The sequence below is a fragment of the Triticum aestivum genome, chromosome 6D (assembly GCF_018294505.1).
Source record: "Triticum aestivum cultivar Chinese Spring chromosome 6D, IWGSC CS RefSeq v2.1, whole genome shotgun sequence".
In the NCBI taxonomy this organism is placed as follows: Eukaryota; Viridiplantae; Streptophyta; class Magnoliopsida; order Poales; family Poaceae; genus Triticum; species Triticum aestivum.
This window is the reverse complement of record NC_057811.1, coordinates 7871099-7890084: the sequence shown is the minus strand read 5'-3', so window position 1 is coordinate 7890084 and position 18986 is coordinate 7871099. Positions and strand designations below refer to the sequence as shown.

Below are 18986 nucleotides of genomic sequence, written 5' to 3'. Positions count from 1 at the left end.
GTCACGCACGCACGATATATGTGTTTGGGCTCTTCTGATTAGCTTTAATTGGGCTGGGCCTTCGGTCCTCCGAGCCGGACCGAGCTTTAACCGGACCGGACCGACCGAATTTCGGTCTCGTTTTCACGGACCGGACCGGCCATATTATCTAGCGAGCCAGGACCGTACGGTCCGGTCCATAACGGGCCGCGGTCCGGGCCAGAAGCCCGCTCGTCCCGTCCACCCTGAGTGCTATCGGCGTTTGAACGCCGGTGGCCACTACCCCTCAAGACTAAGATTTTTGTGTGGCAGCTATTACGAGATCGCATCCCTTCAGGGACGGAGGTACTTAAGCGGCCCGGCCCAGTTAATGACTTGTGCCCCCTGCGCGCGGTACCTGAGACCTGGACCCATATCCTATTCTCCTGCACGGCGGCGCGGGTCCTATGGAGCAGCAGGAGCCAAGGTAGCTCGTCCGCACGCGGCCGCGCTGGGGCAGCTTCCCTCTTTCGGTGTCGACGTGCCGCAGCTGCACTGGCTCTATGACGCCTGCGCGTACCGGTCGCCCCTGCAAGATTCCCTGCAACTCTCTTGCGCGCATAGTTCCCCTGGCTGCTGCACTCCCACGCTTGTGCGCTGTGGCGCTCGAAATAGACTTTCGCCTCGTTTTATAGATAAATCAACGATTCATACAACTAGCATTCAGACAACATAAGAGTAACGACGGCTAGAACGGCAACACAATCATGCCCAAGAAAACACGAGAGAAATAGAAGAAAAAAATCCACCTATATGTGGTGTGAGCTATTGTTCCACCCACTGGAGGCTCCAGGATACCGATGCCGCTTTGCACACACTTGTCCGTATCTCCTTGGATGCCCTTAGTGCAAGAAATAGAGAAGGGAAGGCGAGAATGGCGATAAACCATATTCTCCAACATATAAATACCGTCATCTCGATTTCTTCTCTCCACATCATGGATGTTAAAATGGATGAAATTGAGTGAAACATTGAAACCTTAGCGAAGAGAATTGGAATTAACGAGTGGTAGATGATTTTTCTTCCTTGGCCCATCTAAGTTATATGTAGGCTCTCAGCCCTTGCTTGAATCAGCCCTCCTCCCTCATGAAGAAACTAATTTTATACCCACCCAGAGGGAAATGTTTGGGCTGGATGGAGCTTGACAACGAGAAATGTGCAAGCTAGGAGGATGTGGTTGGAAGTTTTTCGAGATGCTGTCTTACGCAAAAGACGAGTATACTTTAGAGCCCTATGGAAAAAGGATACGTACCAGTCCGCATCTCTATATTGATCTGCGGCACTTCTATCAAGTTTTCTTTACCTCCGATTTCTAAGAAATGGGTAACTGAATCTCTTTGACTGCATTGTTCGATATTTGCAGATCAACATAATGCTATGACTTAGAGTGTTCAGGCTCGACAAGGATGACGGCTTGATCATGAGACCTCTATTTTCAGCTAGCTTTTGCCTTGATGCGCCGCTTTTGCGCTATTGAACCTGTGGGTGTGACCTTCTTAGCTTTATCCTGAGCCATGGGCTCGATGACTGTTGTATTCGGTTCGTAAGACTTTAATTGTGTGGATCCTGCCTAGTGGCTTTATTAATTTAAAGCCGGACGCTCCTAGCGTCTATGTTCCAAAAAAAAACTTAGAGTGTTCTAAATGCAGTGCATGCACTTTTTGCTATTTTCAAATACAATAATTTATCATTTGTATGTAGTCACATGCTAAATTATCTCTCAAGGAATATGTGGAATTTTTTTGAAACTTCTATATATGTTTTCTTCTGTGATATTTTAAATTTCGAGCTCACTCTAGCCCATCTCCAAATCACCTCATTCCAAGTTTATTGACTACAACCATGTGATTCTGTGAATATATTACTGTCGTGCAGAATAAACGGTCTTTCTATGCCTTCAAAGAAAAAATGCAGGGACAGCCCGACAAAACAAGAAATTTCTATTCTCGCGTTCTCATTAGGACTTGCTTTTGTTTTACTTACATTGTAGGGACATTATGACTTACTTTGGTGTATGTTGCATGACATGTTGATTTGGGAATGATAGTACCTGCTTATAGTATGTACCCCCTCCGTCCCACAATATAAGGCGTTTTTGGCAAACTAACATAGCTTGCAAAAACGTCTTATATTATGGGGTGGAGGGAGTACTTTCTAAAAATTCAAGATCGAATATACACAAACTTGGTAAGTAGAGAGATGTATGCAACAGTGTGCATTCACAAGTTGAACTCCGCACACATGTGGCACTAATGCACCGCTTAGTTGCAGCCGACTCAGGAAGCCAGATCCGTGTGTTGTGGTAGTACAACTTGATTGCCCCCAACTACTGCAGTTTCTGCTTTCTACTTATATGATGCTTATATGTACATCACTCACACACACACACACACAGAGAGAGAGACAGAGAGAGAGAGAGAGAGAGAGAGAGAGCTTTTGGTGGCAAATATCTCTAGTACTTAGTTTACTTTATTTTTGAAAAGGAGGATAACTCCCGGCTTCTGCATAGTACTTGGTTACATCAGTCAATAGTCTTGCTGTTACTTCTCACTTGAACTAACAACAAAGAGGGTCTTCTAGCACTAATGTGCATGGTTACGTACGTCACTTTTTGATTATGGGGCTGCGAGAAACCATACCTCTTTACTGGCTTTTAAAGAAATCTGACAACTTTGACTGGTACAACGAGGCCAATACTGCTTTCGAAGCACTCAAGAAGCAGCTCTCTGAAGCGCTCATTCTTGCAGCTCCTTAGAAGCAATGTTGCTATACATCGCAGCCGACAACAGAGCCATCGGTGCGGCTGTCGTGGTAGAGCGCAAAGAGAACCTGGTCCAGCGACCGGTCTATTATGGGGCTTGGGAAGCACCGGGAATTCAGGGTATACATGCATTGACAGCAAAACTCCTGTGTTTGCTAATCGCTGACACTGTTTTCATCATGAATGTGGACAAAACTCCTGTGTTTGCTGACACTCTGTTTCATCATAAACATAGAAGTCACTCGTGTGCTCTCCTACCTTTGTTAACGTCCTATGTGTGCCATGGTTAGAGAGTTGCTCGGGCTACACGGCGTGTGCCTCCATGTATGTGAAGGGCACAACAACGCAGTGTGCGGACATGCTCTAGTGTGATGCATGGACGAAGCTGTGCTGTGTGCCTGCGTGGGTGTAAGAAACGGTGCTTGATCGGCCCAAGAAAAAGATTTGAAGGCACAAAGTCACAATGTGGCCGTATGCTAAACACCTCCCAGATTCTCTTGACCTTCCATAGTTTGGAAGACAATCATCTATCTAGATAGTAAATATTGGTAGGTTATTCCATTTGAGGTACCCAAACCTCTCTTGGACAGGAATATGTGAGCTCCAGAAGAAACAGGACATCTATCTTGCTTAGAGATCTCACAGGGGCAACTAGTTTACCATCATCTGTAGTTAATCTAGAAAATTTGGTGCATCTATTAGTCGGCGAGTTTGTTACATTTCCTGAAGGAGGAATTGGCAGGATGCAAGCACTAGTGACGTAGAAACTAGTCAGAGGCTTTAATCAGCCAATTCAATTTTCTTCAAGATTTTGGCAAGCTACAGAGTTTGTGGAAGCTGAATATTGATCTTAGCGATGATCAAGAGGCCACTAAAGATACAAATGGGGAGTGCATGAAAGCCATTGCATCTTCTCTCTATGAACCAGGCACACACAATCTTCACTCTTTATCTATCTGGAATTGTGATTGCAGATTATTACTGGAAGAAGAATGGTGCCCTGCTCGGCTTGGTTGACCTGGTGGTCAATCTCCCCAAGGGTTCCGAATTTGATGGGTTCCATCGTCAACCTTGAGCAATTATGGATTGAACTGTATAAAGACCTCTGCATCCTTGGAAGCTTACCCGCTCTCACGACTGCGGAGACAGCACTCAGCTTATTCGGAGACTGCCCTACTCCGGATTTCGTCATCTGATAGCTCATTCGGATACATACTACAGCTTATTCTTTCTCCTTATCAGTTAGGAGTATAAATAGTTCTGACAAGTTTAACCTACCATGCATTGATTGTGGTCGTTCTCGAAGTCTAATGGAGTGCAATGGTTGCCAACTTGCCATAGCTTTACTCCAAAGTTTACCCAAGTTATGAAGGGCTGAATATCTAGCATATGACCATCAGTACAGCAGAAAAGTAAGGCAAAAGGTGCCAAGGATAACTTATTAGGACAAATCCAGGACTGACAAAACTAATTAAAAATTGCAGCTTAGCTGAGGCCAAATGTGCAACTCCCTTGAAGTAGTAGCCATCCATATGTATGAAACACACATAGTGGATCAACAAAATGGTGACAGTCAGAAAGCTTACTACTAGCTTGTTGGAAGAAGTACTAAAAAATCTCTAGAAAAGGTTGACAGTCAGAAATTTTGCTACAGTTTCTCCAACGATTATTACATTTCAGACGTACTAAAAAAGGAAAAGGTTGGAAGAAGTAACCTACAAAGAGAAGTTCATCGCTCAATTAGCACTCCAGAGCATCTAGGCAAAATCTCTAGAAAAGGTTTCAATCAGTGCCCTGTTCCAGAAAATAGTGGTATTTTTCGGGGAGTAACTCCTTATATTCCTGGCCTTTCCCCCCTGACGCAACTGCAGCCAACAAGCTAGCTGTGGAAGCTTCAAGGGTGAACCTCCTCTCATCAATTTTAGACAGATAAGTCCCAGCCCTGGGCACCTCCCCTTTCCGAAGTAAGCTTCTAACTATAGCATTTAGCATATGGGAGTCGGCAGCACATCCATTCTTCTCCATAGAAAGGAATAGATCATCCGACTCTTGTAGAGAACCTTCTTCTATAAGTTTTTGTATCATTAAGCTATATGTAACAACGGTGGGCACTAATCCTTTGGCCCAGATACCATCAAACAAATCTTTAGCCTCTTCCTTCCTGCCACCTTTAAGCAATGCACCAATCATAATATTCAAAGTGATAACACAAGGCTTAACGTTCCCGGCCAACATTTCCCTGGAAACAACCAATGCATCATCTATCCTTCCATTCTTAGAGTAACCATCAATCAGTATGGTATATGTGATAACATCTGGTTTCAAGCCAATAGAGACCATATTGTCAAGTAACTTCCTCACTTCATCCATCTTACCATCGAACAAGTATCCACCTATCAGTGTGTTATAATTACACACATCAGGCTTCACACCCATGTGTACCATCAGGTCGAAGAGATCTTGGGCTTCCATAACCCTTTCATTTTTGCAAAGGCGGTCCATAATTGTGTTGAAGAACACTGTTGGGACAAATGCCGCGATCCAACATCTCAGAAAATAGTTCATCAACCTTCTCCCATTTGCCACAAGAACAGAAACCACTAATAAGGGGGGTGAAAACTATGATACCAGGGAGTAATCCTTCAGTTATCATTTGATTGTATTGGGACATAGCATCATCCATTCGGCCCATGCTGCAAAGTAAGTCTATTACTGCTCCGTAGCTCACTGCATCAGGGTTCAATCCTTGCTGCCGCATTTTCGTAAATATATGCATTACCACACCAACCATTTCTTCTTTAGCATATGCAGATATGAGTATGTTGTAGACATGATGATCTGGTGCAATACCATTTTCTACCATCAAATCAATGAGACAATGCATATCATGAAAAGATTTTTCCATAGCATACCCATGCAGTAGAACGCTGTAGGTATAAACATTCGGTTTTTGGCCCAAACTGATCATAGAATCAAAAATCTTCCTAGCTTCTGCGCATCTTCCGCTCTTGCAAAGATAATCCATCTGTATATTGTAAGTTACAACATTTGGTTGAACACCATTTCTAGACATTTCCTTGAAAATCCGATCCACCTCTTCGCACTGTCCTAATAAATAATATCCATGTATCAGACTATTATATGTGGCAACATTTGGCAGAATTCTTCTATCAAGCATCTGTTGAAGAACCTCCTCAGCCTTGTCCATTGCATGAAGCTTGCACATGCCAGAGATGATTGAACTACAGGTCACAGCATCCGGCGATACCCCCTGACGCAGCATTTCACAAAATAGGCTGTAAGCCTTGCCTACCTCACCCTCTTTCAACAAGCCATCAATCACGGTGTTATAGGTCACCACATCAGGTCGGCAGCTACCTCCATCCTCAACCATCATGTTAATCAGCTCGAGAGCCTCTTGACTCCTCTTCTCGTTGCAGAGACCCTTGAAAAGAATGCTGTAGGAGAAAATGTTGGGTACACAGTTAAACATGGGCATTATTCGGAGTACGATGTCCATTGCATAGCTGGTCTTGTTCTCTGCACAGATGGCCTTGAGTAGGTGGTTGAAATTGACGATGGCTTCTGCTGCAAATCCCGTCTTGATGATGTGTCCCATGGCAGTGTGTCCAAGGTCCAGGCGGCCAGCGCGGCAGCAGCAGTCGACCAGAATGGCATAGGTGATACTGCTGGGCGCCACCTTGGACCTTGCGACGCGGTTGAAGAGGGAGACGCCGAGCGCAGGGCAATCACGGCAGACAACGGTGAGGAGGCAGTTGATGGCATGGATCGAGGAGCGCCCAGCAACCTGGAGCAATTCGTCAAACAGGTGGAGTGCGTCCTCGGTGCCAATGTCTCCGGCGTGGTACCGAGCCTTGATGTTCTGCTCTAAGATGCGTCTGCCGACGGGGACAAAGCGGCGGCTCATAGCTCCACCTGGCCGGAAGAATCCCTCGAGGGGATAGGATGGCGCCGCCGCCGCTCACCACCGGCGCAGCCTGGGCATGAACCTGGGGTTAGAAGGAAGGAAAGCAGAGCAAGATGGACGAGATGCCAGGATGCTCACCTTCGAGTTGCAGCTGCTGCAGTAGGTAAATGCGCTGTACAGGAGATCTGGCCGCCGGCGAGCTGGTCGACACGGCCGCAGCGTTGAGGACGAGATCTCCGCGCTCGGTGCTGGCTGCGGCGGCCCTGACGAGAATACGGCCTTCCGTCGCCGCGCGCTGCGTCCCCGACGCCGGTGAGGACGACCGGCACCACTCTGTACTTCCGCCGCCGCCACTGGCCCTCTTCCCCCTGAAGAAGTGGCCTTTTGTTGAATAAAAACATATCGGAGCCCGCTGTTTCTTTTTTTAGTAAGACAAAAAAAGGCTCTCGCGCTAGCACTCGTGACCACCACTAGACTGGATACAAAGATGCTAAAGATCAGCTATACCACGAAGCAAACGAACGATAAGTAACAAAGCACCACTTCAGATAAATAAACAAGGACACAACAGAACATCGACGAGTCGAGGTTTGCAAATCGGTGTCTTCAGGAAGGGCACGACATCGAAGCGCCGCCACCGTCCGATCAAAGTGATCCCGGATTTCACCCGGAGTGTCTCGGAGAGGATTGACCAACTGCGACGGTGCCTTCAAGAAGGGGGCGATGGGCGCCGTCACTGACGCCCTGCCCAATGGGGACAGGGTTTTCATCCCAGCCTGCACGATCCAAATCTGAAACATGCTACGGGCACTGCCATACCCCCACCACCGGTCGCCGATTGCCAGCCATCACGCCGCCCTCACGACCATGATAACTGGCCAGCATCCGAGCCACGGGCTCTGCCCACAAGCACTACGGCTCCCACCACTGGCGAGAATTCACACCACTGGCGCTGCACCGCCCCCTCCACCAGCCGAAGTGGCCACGATAGAGGTTGCTGCCCGCAGCCCTTGCCTTCCGCCGCCCGCACCGCTGTGAGAACCGGCCAGGCCAAACACAGCAGAACCAGGCGCAATCCGCGCCCTCAACCTCCCAGCACACATCTACCATCGCCACCGACACGCCATTGGCACCACCAGCCGCTGGCCACTGCAGAGCGGGTCACCCACGAGCCCAGGACCGCATGCAGCCTCCATCGCACTACAGGCCACCGACACTAGATCGGCCAGATCTAGCCGGACCGTACCATATGGCACAGCCTAAGAAAGACGCCACCCACAGTCGCCGCACCGCCTGCGGGCTCCCAGAGCGCCGAAGCACCGCCACCAGAGGGCCACACCGCCTCCTCGGCCGCTGGGCCCCATGTGAGCCCAGCACCTCCGCATGCCCAGGCGTCCTACGCCAGCCTGAGAGGCGAGCAAAAGGGGAACGGAGAAGCCCTGCCGCCGCCCCGGACGCTGGGCCCCATGTGAACCCAGCACCTCCGCATGCCCAGGCGTCCTACGCCAGCCTGAGAGGCTAGCAAAAGGGGAACGGAGAAGCCCCGCCTAGTGAAGGGAGTATTAAAGATCAAAAAATGCGTGCGCACTATATTATGGAATGAAAGGAGTATTAAAGAGTAGAGACCGCCTAGTGACCGGTCAATGCACAATCGTGGGGGGTGTGGGTACAAAATGTAATTGGAGTATATTATTTTAAAGAAAACAATACGTGATGGTAATTTGTTACCACTTCGTAAGGGACATTTAAGTAAAAAGTCCAAAACAAAGCTTCAAGTTGTAGACGAAAGATAAACCAAACCCTGAATTTTAAATCCCGGAAATTGGCACTTTGAACTTGTAATCCCGGTCTATTTTACACCCTAGACCTACTTGGCACATAGGGAATACTACAATCCCAACCAGGATAACCTGCTACTCTGATAGACGAAAATTTGGGCTGACCCACTATACCACAACAAGAATTTGTGAGGTTTAAAAAATGTTTGCACATTTTTAAAATTGTTCAGAAGTTGAAAATGTTCATGTTTTCTATTTTTGGCACAAATTCAATTTCCTTTTGCGTTTTTTTAAGTTTGGAATTTTTTAATTCATTTCACATTTTTTTAACTGTCTGTGATTTAAAAAAGCAAATTTTTCAAAAAAATGTTCAGAATTCCAACAGTTTTTCACATGATATGATTTTTTTCTTCCGATTTTCAAAAATTGTGTCACAAATAATGTTTTTGGAATTTCATAAATTATTTGTCTTTTCGAAAACATCGAACCGTCAAACTTCAGAAACACTTTTTTGGGGCAAACAAATATTGAAAACGTAAACAAATTTGGAAATGTCCGAACATTTTATAAAGTGTGAGCACGTTTTCGAAATTCTGAATACTTAACAATCAATTTTGAAAAAGCAAGCACTTTTTGAAACATATTTTTTGTTGAAACCAGAACAAAATTTTAAAGTGCAGACACTTTTTTAAAATTCAAAAAATGGGAACAAAATTTGAAACCTGAACAAATGCGTACAGAAATGTTGTGCCATCTAAAAAAATATAACGAGTTCAGAAAAAAGTACGTGGTATTTTGAAAAAATGTATGTACAATGTAAATAGTATTCATGTGATTCAAACAAATGTTTTGTTCATTCAAGAAATGTAACATTTCAAGAATGTTCATGTGTTTCAAAAAAGTGTGCTTGTGACATTTTCAAAAAGAAGTGTATACAATGTAAAAAAAGTTTGCATGATGTAAATAAATGTGGCATGCCCTTAAAAGAATATACATGACATGTATTTGAAAAAAGTGTATACAGTTTTAAAAATGTTCAACAATGTAAAAAAAATGTTCATGTAGTTGTATAAAATATTTACTGTTGTTAAGAAATGTAAAACGTGTATTTGGAAAAAGATTACCATGTATTCAATTTGTTTGAAAACATGTAGTTAAAAAAATTGTAAATAACGTATCTGAAATATGTCGAAAGCATATCAAAAAATATTTGCGCTGAAAATTTACATTGAGTACTGAGAATAATTAGACATGTGTAAAAAAGAAAACTGGTTACCGGTAAAGAAACAAAAGAGAATCGAAAAAGAAGACAATATGAAGAAAATCCAGAAAAGAAACCAAAAGTATAACGAAGAAAGAAAAACCAGATAAAACCAGTGAAAAACAAAGTATAACGAAGGAAAAAAACCAAACAAAAAGAAAAGAAAAACCAGACCAAGGCGAGAGACTGCACTAATGGGCCGGCCCAATTCAGCGAATACCCGCTAGATCCTCTCAAGGTTCAAAATAGAGCGGGGTCAGTGAGTTTGGTGTGCTGATTTCAAGAATTGGGAGTTCAAGGTTTGATTTAGCCTTTTCCTATAAATTCAAGGTTTGGACGGTCAACAACCACTGACACAAACATGACACCCCACGACGAGTATGTGTGACGTCCCGGCTGCATGCATCGACGTTTGTGCTAGGTGTCGCGGCCACACTTATTATCCATCAATGAGCAGGCAACATGACGCACTAGCATCCCTATCCGCTGTCGGCGTGCGACGGAGCCCAAGGGTTGGAGCTGGTGGCTTGGACGGACGACAACTGTTGAGGATCAGATCTAAAACCATACCTCAACTCCTCATCTCGCCACCTTTCTCCGGGTTGGAGCTGGTAGCCCCCAATGTCGTCATAGCACAGTTGACACCATCGTAGCTGAGGACAATTAGTCAAATGCCACCTAGATATTGTTTCATCATGTAGCAACGCACGGGTATTTAGCTAGTGTATGTTGTTTTAAACTAATAATACATGTTTGTTTCCCTAAGAAAATACATGTTTGTTTATATTTCGAAGATCCAAAAAATAGATAATGTGTGTGTTCATGATTATGGTGATCATGGAACATATCCAAACATATTGATGCCACAATGATCCCATTTTCCCTTTCCTTCGTGTTTTCGGCATGAAAATGAGTAAAAACGTAGGTCAATTGTTGATTTGGGTTCTTGGATCTGAAATACCTCGATTTGAATCACCACCTGAAAGAAATTTAAACATCACAACGCTCCAAACCATGGAAAAATTATGAACCAGTAAATTTCTAGAAGGCAAGAAGAAACCTAAAAAGTGAAATCGTTTGAAACATGAAATATGTTGAAACCTAAATGATTTGCAAAACCTATCGAACATGTTTGTAAGGGAACAAAGATGCCTTGTCCATGTAAGGCAAGCAAAGGGATAAATATTTTCACCAGTTAAAATAGACTATATCTCACTTGCTCTTTTTACATGAAAAGAAGAGGTAAGTTTAGTATCCATAATTGATCTGCATGAACAATTTAATCTTTTCTAAAGGATTTACTGCAGCGAACATGTTTCTTGACCTAAAAATGAATGAATGTCAAATTGGCGTGGGATGTGGAGAAAATGTGGTTCCTACATCCTACTAATCTTAATTCATTCAACATATATCCTAAGTTCAATTTTTGAGAAATGTTTTCAAATATATTTTTTCTATCTTATGAAACATCAATCGTATATGTACCAATAAAGATGAACATTAGATTGCCCAACCCAACAGCATATTCATAGGTGACATGCACCTTTGACACCAAGCGTTGGTTTCTCTCTCTTGCTTGCTTCATCTTGCTTATTGACCATCTTTGACATCAAGTATTGATTTTCCTATTGCCTCCCATACCTAAGCCTAATTGTTGTTGCAGTATATGCCTTAAGTTTATTTTATGTAGACACAGGGGCAAACGAAAATTGTGGAAAGACAAGCATGAATGGAGATTGGTTACACAATCATGCTATGCGGATCTCTTTTTTGCTTATGCGAACATTCAAATGAGATATGTCCATGGGACATAACAGACAAGATGGATATATATGAGGTATATGAGGTGCATCAGTATGTTATAGGTGATAACATCTGGTTCCATGCCAATTGAGACCATATTGTCAAGTAACTTGCTCACTTCATCCATCTTACCAACGAACAAGTATCCACCTATCAGTGTGCTATAAGTACACACATCAGGCTTCACACCCATGTGTACCATCAGGTCGAAGAGATCTTGGGCTTCCATAACCCTTTCATTTTTGCAAAGGCGGTCCATAATTGTGTTGAAGAACACTGTGTTGGGACATATGCCGCGATCCAACATCTCAGAAAATAGTTCATCAACCTTCTCCCATTTGCCACAAGAACAGAAACCACTAATAAGGGGGGTGAAAACTATGATATCAGGAGCTAACCCTTCAGTTATCATTTGATTGAATTGGGACATAGCATCATCCATTCGGCCAATCTTGGAAAGCAAGTTTACTGCCGCTCCATAGTTTGCTACATTAGGGTTCAGTCCTTGCTGCCGCATTTTTGTAAATATATGCATTACCTCACCAACCGTTTCTTCTTTAGCATATGCAGATATGAGTATGTTGTAGACATGATGATCTGGTGAGATACCATTTCCCACCATCAAATCAATGAGACAATGCATCTCATGAAAAGATTTTTCCATGGCAGACCCATGAAGCAGAATACTGTAGGTAGTAACATCTGGTTTTTGGCCCAGACCGATCATAGAATCAAATATTTTCCTAGCTTCTGCGCACCTTCCGCTCTTGCAAAGATAATCCATCTGTATATTGTAAGTTACAATATTTGGTTGAACACCATTTCTAGACATTTCCTGGAAAATCCGATCAACTTCTTTGCACCTTCCTGATGAATAATATCCATGTATCAGACTATTATATGTGGTAACATCTGGCAGAATTCGTCTATCAAGCATCTGTTGAAGAACCTCCTCAGACTTGTCCATTGATTGAGCCTTGCACATGCCAGAGATGATTGAACTACAGGTCACAGCATTTGGCGAAATTCCCCTCTGTAGCATTTCACAGAATAGACTGTAAGCCTTGCCCACCAAACCCTCTTTCAACAAGCCATCAATTACGGTGCTATAGGACACCACATTAGGTTGGCAGCTACCTCCATGCTCAACCATCACCTGAATCAGCTCGAGAGCCTCTTGGCTTCTCTTCTCGTTGCAGAGACCCTTGAAAAGAATGCTGTAGGAGAAAATGTTCGGAACACAGTTAAACATGGGCATTATTCGGAGTACGATGTCCATTGCATAGCTGGTCTTCTTCTCCGCACAGATGGCATTGAGTAGGTGGCTGAAAGTGACGATAGCATCTGCTGCAAATCCCATCTTGATGATGTGGCCCATGGCAGCGAAACCGAGGTCCAAGCGGCCAGCACGGCAGCAGCAGTCGACGAGGATGGTGTACGTGATACTGTTTGGTGCCACATTGGCACTTGCGACGCGGTTGAAGAGGGAGACGCCGAGCGCAGGGCAATCACGGCCGACAGTAGTAACGAGATAGTTGATGGCACGGATCGAGGAGGACCCAGCACACTGGAGCAATTCGTCAAACAGGTGGAGTGCATCCTGGGTGCCAATGTCTCCGGCGTGGTACCGAGCCTTGATGTTCTGCTCCAAGATGCGTCTGTCGACGGGGACAAGGCGGCGGCTCATAGCTCCAAGATGTGCCTGAAGAATTCCTCGCTGCCGCTCACGACCTACCGCAGCGGCGCAGCCTGGGCATGAATGAACCTGGGGTTAGAAGGAAGGAAAGCAGAGCAAGAAGGAGCTTGCTCCATGGTCGCCAGCGCCGTTTACTGCCAGGATGCTCACCGTTTAGATGCAGCTGCTGTACAGGAGATCTGGCTGCCGGCGAGCTGGTCGACACGGCCACAGCGTTGAGGGGGGGCGAGGTCTGTGGCGGCCCTGACGCCGATGAAGACGAGACCAACCTCTGTCGCCGCGCGCTACGTCCACGACGCCGGTGAGGGCCTCAACGCCCGCCGCCACTTCCGTATTTCCGCCGCTGCCGCCGCCGCCGCCGGCGCTGGCCTGAGACGAGACCTCGGCTCTCTGAAGAAGTGGCTTCGCACGTCTGTATCGTGAACTAGGAGTAATAACTAACTCAAAGAAAAAGCCTCACACCATATACTATGTGAGTCATGAGCCTCAGACAACGTTTCTTTTCTAGCTATATATGCTGGGAATTCTCTTCTTATTATGACTGTGCTTGTCGACACGAGGCAGAAACCCTAGCCCCGCAACCATTTCTCCACTTCCCCCCTCCAGTCTCGTCGCCGCCGGAGGGCGGCCGTCGGCAAACCCAGTCCGACCCCAAGGAAGGCGGCGGCAGGGGCACTTTCTCCTGCTGGTGTGGTGCGTCGTGTAGGGCTGCTCCTTGGCTCGTCGAGGAAATCTCGAGCTCGGCAGTCTGCGCGCCCATGGGGGCGAGATGGAGCTGATGGTCGGCCACCTATCCAGCAGCTGCTGCATGGGCGCCCTCACTGTGATGTGAAGGTGCTGGGCGTGGTTAGTGCATTGTGGAGCCCAGGGACGACGCGGACACCCGCGTCGCTGTTCGAGGGTGAAGCTGGTGGGCACGGGCTCGCTCCGGTGGGTGGAGGCTCGGAGGCGGTACGGTCGGTAACTGTCTACAGTCGGGTTGTGTGGTGGCTCCCTAACTGGATGGTGGGCCGCGATGGCGTGGTCTGGGCAGGGCCTTCGGGATAGCTCCGGGATTGCGCGCCGGTGGTGCTTCGGCTAGTTCTTGTGTGGTGCGGCAAGTGGCGTCTGGTACTCCGTTTTGGTGGTGGTGTGTTGGAGACGTCACCCCCGACATAGGTGCTCGGCTCCCTGACGAAAGTCATGCTCGACTTCGGTCTAGGCTGGTGGTGGTGTGTTGGAGACGTCACCCCCGACATAGGTGCTTGGCTCCCTGACGAAAGTCATACTCGACTTCGGTCTAGGTTGGTGGTGAATGATGCCTTCGGGGTGTGATTTTTCCTTGTTAGAGGCGTCATCGAGGAGATGCGACACCTCTCCCTACTTCAAGTTCTTATCTCCCGGTGAAAACCGTGTGTAAGGTGGCACCTTTGGTGTCATTACTTTGTTAGAAGTATTGTCTTGGAGTCAAGTCTGATGTTGGGAGCACTTGATTAGTGGTGGTGCGGTGGATCTAAAGCGGGCAGCGATTTGGTGAGCTTGGAGCCGTTGGTGTGCATCCGACTGGAGCCGGTCGTTTGGTCGATGCGAGTGCAACAGGAGCACCCCTGAGCGGCATGTCCGTCAGGGGCGGTGGTGGTGCTATATGAAGCATGAAGCTATATTAGTGTATAATAGTGTATAATAGAAAATATTACATTACAAGATAGAACATGAAGCTATATTAGTGTATAATAGTCTAAGATAAATTCTATTCCAAAATTGATGTTCATATGATGAAAAAATCTGATGTGCACTTCAATCTTCACAATTTTCCATTAAATAATAAGATGCTTCATTGGAGATGCTTGAGTTAAAAGCAAGGCAATTTTGCTAGCAGAGGCCTCATAGATGTAGTGAATTAGCGCAATCACTGTATATTTGTTCTGACTAATAGACAAGTGTATTAAATATAAACATAGTAACTCAAGGACTTAATATTGCAACCTTGTAGATTCAGCTATCTTTTTTACTTTTGAGAAGGAAAAATTGCTGGGGAGAACCTGAGAAAATAAGGAATGTGCAATATATATATATATATATATATATATATATATATATATATATATATATATATATATATATATATATAGCAAGGTGTGTTTTGCTAACATTTTTATCCATTCACCGCCGAAAAAAAATTCTATCCAAGGTGATACTAAATTATTATGCGTTCGTCTGCTAGAAAAAATAGGCTTTTCCAGAATTTCGTACGTGGCCCGCGCTTTGTGGCCCAGCGAAGCCAGCCCACTTATTTTTCTGCCCACACAGTTGAGAAAATTCTATTTTCCGCATGGTGCGACAAATAGTCGGAGCTTCGCACAGGACAACCAATAATGGGCTGGCCCATTTTTCTTTGTTTCTGTGTTTTACTTCTATTTTTATTCTCCTTCCGCTATCTCTTTTTTCCCTTACAAGTTTATTTTTCTTATCTTATATAATTTACTTCATAAATTTCAAATTCCAAAAAAAGTTCAGATTTTCTTAAAAAACTCAAATTTTGTAAAATGTTCAGACTTCCAAAATTTCGTTACTATTTTAAAAAATATCCGGAATTAAAAAAGTTTCCCATTTTTTAAAAAATATTATTTTAAAATTATTCGTGATTCATAAAATGAAAATTGCATTTTGAAAAATGCTCTAAATTCGAGAAATATTCTTGGTTTAGTGAAATTTTTACTATTCAAAATAATGTTTGCGTATAAAAGATACACATTTTCGAAAAATGTTATGAATTTCCAACACATGTTCCTTTTAAAAAAAATGTACACAAATTAAAATAATGTTCATATTTTTATTAAAAAAATAGTTGGTATTTTTATAAAATGTTTGTGAATTTTAAAAATGTTCCTTTTCAAATTTTCTTTGCATTTTTCTAAAAGTGTACATAATTTTCAAAAATATGTTCAGAATTTTAAAAAAAGATTCTTGTTTCCTACAATATTCAGATACTTCATACCTTTAAATCCTCTAGGTGTGAAGGAAAAGTAGATTGAATAATTTATGGGTCTTTTCTGGCGTACGATGATGTAACAAAACTCTTAAATACCCTCGATCAATGAATGGAAAAATAGCGGATTGATTACTTCACACCCGGCGGAACCGAGAAGCGAAATGTTCCTTTTTTCACGTGCACATAGTGTTTTGCTTGCACATATAATTCTCACTAACTTTAAATGCATATTATTTTTCCCCCTGTTGCAATGCACGGGCATATGTGCTAGTACTCAAAAAAGTTGTAGAGCAATCCATGCATGCCGTAGTTTAACTTTAACACGCACATGTATAGCCTTACATGCTGCACTGAAGTACTAGCGGCTGTATCAAACACGCACATGTGATAGTTTGATTGCTCCCAACTAACAGTACTGCTTATTGGTTATTTGATATTCATATATATGCACATATTCAGAGACACATATGACCGACTTCTCCACTGCTTAGATATCCGTCCGTTGGAGGATCTTCTTTGCTCTCATGTGCCCAGATCGATCACAGTATGGTTCTTGGGTTAGGGCTTGGGAAGCACCTGGAATTAAGGGTGTGTCTGAACGCCAGCTGCAGCTCGCTTCATTAGAGGCATGTGTGTTTGCTAACATCTCGCTTCATGAGTGGACTTGTGGTAACCAAAGACAATCTCGTTCATCGCAAGTGACTGTGAAGCAAGAAGTGTAGTTTTTGTACTCACGATGACACAATCAAATACCTCCTCTTTAGTGCATTGCATGTTCTGTGTGGTCAATCATCCAAACAGCGACCAATTTCTATCCTCAAATAAGTGTCGCCAATATATATGGTTGCTGGCTGGATGAAATACCAAATAGGTTTAGAATACTAATATAGAGCGTCTGCCTTGTTATGGTCTCTTTAGCTATGTAGAGATGGTATTAGCCCCGTGCGCCGCCGCCCCGCCCGCCCCGCCCCGTCCCATCCGCCGCAGCTCTGACCCGTCGCAGCTCCGACCCGCCGCAGCTCCGCCCGGCCCCGGCCCGCCCGCCGTAGCTCCGTCCGCCATCGCCCCGCCCGGCTCCGTTCGCCACCGCCCCTCAGCTTCGCCCCGCCCGGCTCCATACGCCACCGCCCCGGCCGCACGCCACCGCCGCTCCACCGCTCTCCGATGGCGCCGAAGAAGCCGCCGAAGGGCAAGTCGGCCTTCTTCGGCGTGAGGCAGAAGCCCTCCGGTAACTTCGGAGTGGAGTTCTCCGACGCCGGGAGGCGTTGGTGGATCGGCACGTACCCCTCCGCCCACGAGGCCGCGCCTGCCTACGACGTGGCGGTGTGGCATGCCGAGAGGCCCCGGGAGCACCTCAACTTCCCAGAAATCGAGAGTCGGGCGGAAGCGGAGATGCTTGTGCCGCAGGGCATCAAGATGAAGGAGATCCCGACGAAGAAGAAGACGACGAAGAAGCCGTCGGTTGTCGTCAGTGCCGGTGAGACCGACGAGGAGGCGATGGTGAGGTTTGCTCGGGAGCATCCCGAGTACGTCCAGGCCAAGCTGGAGTACTACTGGAAGCGTGAGGCGGACCAGAAGAAGAAGGGGGCGAAGAAGGAGGACGAGGCCGGTCCCTCGACGGTGATCCCCATCGAGTCCTCTTCCGAGGAGGACTGGGTAGACTTCTCGAAGGAGGAGGAGGAGGGGTGCGACGACCCGGACAAGGAGGAGTTCTGGGCGCAGTTCCGCAGCTCCGACGATGAGTAGTAGTTTATCTAGTAGTTTGAATAAGTAGTAGTTGAAGTTTATGTATGAAACTATGTTGAATTTGATGTTTGAACTATGTTGAATGGACTAGTAGTTTGTCGTTTTAAGAAATTTACATCTTCATTTTGGACCATCTATTGGAGTTGCTCTTTTGGACCATCAATTTGGACATCTGTTGGAGTTGAGCTTTTTTCGGAGCTCCAAAACGCACTTTTTGGTGGTCCAAATTTTACATCTCCGATTTTGGACCGCCAATTTTTGGACCATCTATTGGAGATGCTCTTATGACTGTGCTTGTCGACACGGGGTAGAAACCCTAGCGCCGCCACCGTTTCTCCACTTCCCTCTCTAGTCTCGTCGCCGCCGGAGGGCGCCCGCCGGCAAACCCGGTCCGACCCCAAGGAAGGCAGCGGTGGGGCACTTTCTCCTGCTGGTGAGGTGCGTCGTGTTGGGTTGCTACTTCGGTCGTCGAGGAGACCTCGAGCTCGGCGGTCTGCGCGCCCCGGATCCGCCCGATGCGTGCCCATGGGGGCGAGATGGAGCTGACGGTCGGGCACCTGTCCAGCAGCTGGTGTGTGCGCGCCCTCACTGTGACGTGGAGGTGCTAGGCGTGGACAATGCAGCGTGGAGGCCTGGGCTGACACGGACGTGAGGGTCGCTGTCAGAGGGTGATGCTGGGGGGCGTGGGCTCGCCCCGGCGGGCAGCCTCTGGTCTGGAGCGGCCGGATCTGGAGGGCCCTTGCTAGCCGGATCCGGCGCTATGGCGGCCGGAGGCCTGGAGGCGGTACGGTCGGCGACTGTCTAAAGCCAGGTTGTGTGGTGGCTCACTAACGGGATGGTGGTCCACGGTGGCGTGGTCTCGTTAGGGCCTTTGGGATGCTCCGGGATTGCGCGCCGGTGGTGCTTCGGCTAGTTCTTGTGTGGTGCATCAAGGGCGTCTGGTGCTCCGTTTTGGTGGTGGTGTGTTGGAGACGTTGTCCCCGGCATAGGTGCTCGACTTCTTGACGAAAGTCATGCTCGACTT

General features: G+C 46.1%; 1 protein-coding gene across 1 annotated transcript; it reads right to left on the bottom strand.

Annotated features, from left to right (window-relative positions):
* Nucleotides 1–4192: 4192 nt before the first annotated feature.
* LOC123142974 (protein Rf1, mitochondrial) lies at nucleotides 4193–13691 on the bottom strand. Its single transcript, XM_044561712.1, has 3 exons — nucleotides 13396–13691; nucleotides 11606–13298; nucleotides 4193–5078 (listed from the first exon to the last, which is right to left on the bottom strand). Exons 2-3 carry the CDS (start codon nucleotides 13234–13236, stop codon nucleotides 4562–4564), a joined length of 2148 nt encoding a protein of 715 aa, XP_044417647.1. The 5' UTR covers nucleotides 13237–13298; nucleotides 13396–13691; the 3' UTR covers nucleotides 4193–4561.
* Nucleotides 13692–18986: the final 5295 nt, after the last annotated feature.

Coding starts and splice junctions, on each gene's coding strand:
- LOC123142974 (XM_044561712.1), bottom strand. CDS start 13,236: ATGAGCCGCCGCCTTGTCCCCGTCGACAGACGCATCTTGGAGCAGAAC. Junction 5,079..11,605: donor CCAGATGTTATCACCTATAA/CATACTGATGCA, acceptor TATCACATATAC/CATACTGATTGATGGTTACT.